General features: G+C 44.3%; 1 protein-coding gene across 1 annotated transcript; it reads left to right on the top strand.

The window, feature by feature from the left end:
- The first annotated feature begins 775 nt into the window (after positions 1-775).
- LOC125611464 (vomeronasal type-1 receptor 94-like) lies at positions 776-1483 on the top strand. The gene has a single exon (XM_048786299.1). It carries the CDS (start codon positions 776-778, stop codon positions 1481-1483), a length of 708 nt encoding a protein of 235 aa, XP_048642256.1.
- The last annotated feature ends 1096 nt before the right edge of the window (positions 1484-2579 follow it).

Raw genomic sequence — 2579 nt, 5'->3', positions numbered from 1 at the left:
TTTTTTTTTTTTTTTTTTTTTTTTTTTTTTTTTTTTTTTTTTGTGTGTGTGTGTGTGTGTTTAATTTTGTGTTGGGGGCTGCTTGGTGGGTAAGTGCACCAACACCAAGTTACACCTGGTCCTTTTGACTCTGTATTTTGAAACAGGGTCTCACTAAGACACCCAGACTGGCTTCACCCTTGTGATCCTCCTGCCTCAGCGTCTTGGGTCACTGGGATTTCAGGCAGAGACCACTGTGCCTGGGACCAGAACTGAGTTTTCATGTGGAATAAAAATACAGTTGGATGAATTTCTGCTAAGAGCCATAGCCAAGTAATATGAAGCATGGCATTTTTGGTTGAAAGGTGAGTCCAGCAAGCCATTGAGATGATATGATTATATTAAGATCTGCATTCATATGGATATTGGACTCCTGCTGTCCACCTCCTGGAGAGTTCCCATTGGTTGGGGAAGTGCGGTAGGAGCGAATTTCAGAGGAGAGACTTCCTGTTGGGGTCTGGGAAAATGCCGCATGGGTCCATTGGCAATCTTCCCATTGGCAATCTTCCCAGGAGCGTACAGGGCATTGGCGGCAGTTTCAAAAATAAAGTTTGTTCCTGCTTGAGTGGCTCGTGATTTTGTGCCCAGCCAGACTGTGGCAAATTTCCTTTTTTTTTTCCCTCATGGCAGTGGTGTTCATTTGAGATTGAGGAAGGAGGTCAGATTTAAAAAAAAAAAAAAAAAAAAAAGACATTTTCTTTGTGTTACTCTGGTCACAATATTTTTCCCCCATAAGATGAACAAAGCCAAAAGACTGTACAGTAATATTCACATAAGAAACACCATGTACACTGTGACTGATGTTGGGGTCATGGCCAATGCCCTTCTTCTTCTCGTCCACATCCCCTTGCACATTACTGGGCACAGACCTAAGCCCACTGACCTGCCCATTGGTCTCCTGGCCCTGATCCACCTGGTGATCCTGCTCATCAATGGCTTCATAGCTTCTGACATTTTTATACCTCGGGGGGGGGGGGGCAGGTGGGATGACCTGACGTGTAAATTGCTCATCTACCTGTACAGGTTGATGAGGGACTTCTCCATCTGTGCCACCTTCCTGCTGAGTGTCCTCCAGGCCATCACTCTCAGCCCCAGGAGTTCCTGCTTGGCAGAGTTCAAACATAAATCCTCATGTTACAACCTGTGTTTCCTTCTCTTCCTGTGGGTCATCTACTCATCCTTCAGTAGCCACCTCTTCATCTCCATTGCTGCTACCCCCAACTGGACCTCAGACAACTTTATGTATGTCACAGAATCCTGCTCCTTCATTCCCATGACCTTCTTCCTCCGGCACAGCTTGTCCACCCTGCTTACCTTCAGGGAATTCTCCTTTATAGGAATAATGGCCCTCTCCAATGGATACATAGTGGCTCTCCTGTGCAGGCACAAGGGGCAGTCCCAGCGTCTCCACAGCACCAGCCTGTCTCCAGTGTCATCCCCATAACTGCGGGCCACCCAGACAATCCTGCTGTTCATGAGTTGCTTCGTGGTCATGTCCATCTTGGACAGCATTGTCTCCTATGCAAGAATCACACTGAAGGATGATTCAGTATTTTACTGTATCCAGATCCTCGTGACCCATAGCTATGCCTCATTCAGCCCTTTGGTGTTTATTTGTACTGGAAAACGTATTATTGGTATTTTAAGATACATGTGGGATAAAACAGTAAACATTTCAGTAGCCAGTGGTGGATAAGTTCTGTTAAGGTGAAAAACTGTGCTGAATTTGGAGAGATTTATCATGACAGAGCGTGTAGAGTCTTTGGTTTAAATGCAATGCAAAGTGTCACTTCCTCTGTTAAACCGTACACTTGGACATAATGTGGATTACATGTACATCAAAGAAAGCCAAACCATGTGCCTCTCCAATATATCATGGGGATGTCATGGTTCTCACTGGATCCTTAATAGGGGCCTGTGAGTTGGATGTCACTTGTCATAACCTGGGTTATTCCAAATTATTTTTAGATACACAATAGTTCCAATGGTTCTCAAATATTGCATTGTCTCCATTATCTGTATTTTTACAAACTACATTTGTAAACATATTCTACCATGAAATATCACATGATCCAGCACACACACAATACACACTCACAGGTGCACACACACACGCATTCTACATGCAAGGAGTCAAACAGTCATTTCCACATCACTGCCCCCCAAACCATGCTTTAAATAGTCAAACATAGAAACAACTCAACACCTACAACCATAAATATGTAAACAATACACAATGGCCTTAAAATGGAAGAATATTCTGGAACATGGGGCTGCACAGCTGAGTCCTCAAGTTACTCTACTCAATGAAGATGGTTTAGTCGCAAAGAACAATCATTGTATAAATGTACTTAAAGTAGTTGGGAGTTGGAGTGGGCAGAGTGACAGAGCAGTAACACAAGGGCTTCCCAGAGACCAAGAGAGGGGGCAGTGGGGCGCTGTCCATTGGTACATGGAGAACCTCTATTCAGTTAGGAAGTGAGTGCTGTCGTGGGTGGTGGTGACTGTTGTGCAATAATGTGAATAGATTCAAGGCCACT

The sequence above is a fragment of the Marmota marmota genome, unplaced genomic scaffold (genome assembly GCF_001458135.2).
Source record: "Marmota marmota marmota unplaced genomic scaffold, marMar, whole genome shotgun sequence".
NCBI lineage: Eukaryota > Metazoa > Chordata > Mammalia > Rodentia > Sciuridae > Marmota > Marmota marmota.
This window is presented reverse-complemented; position numbering and strand designations above follow the sequence as displayed.

Bases quoted from the DNA above. Each gene is read 5' to 3' on its own strand.
- LOC125611464 (XM_048786299.1), top strand. From the start codon at position 776: ATGAACAAAGCCAAAAGACTGTACAGTAATATTCACATAAGAAACACC.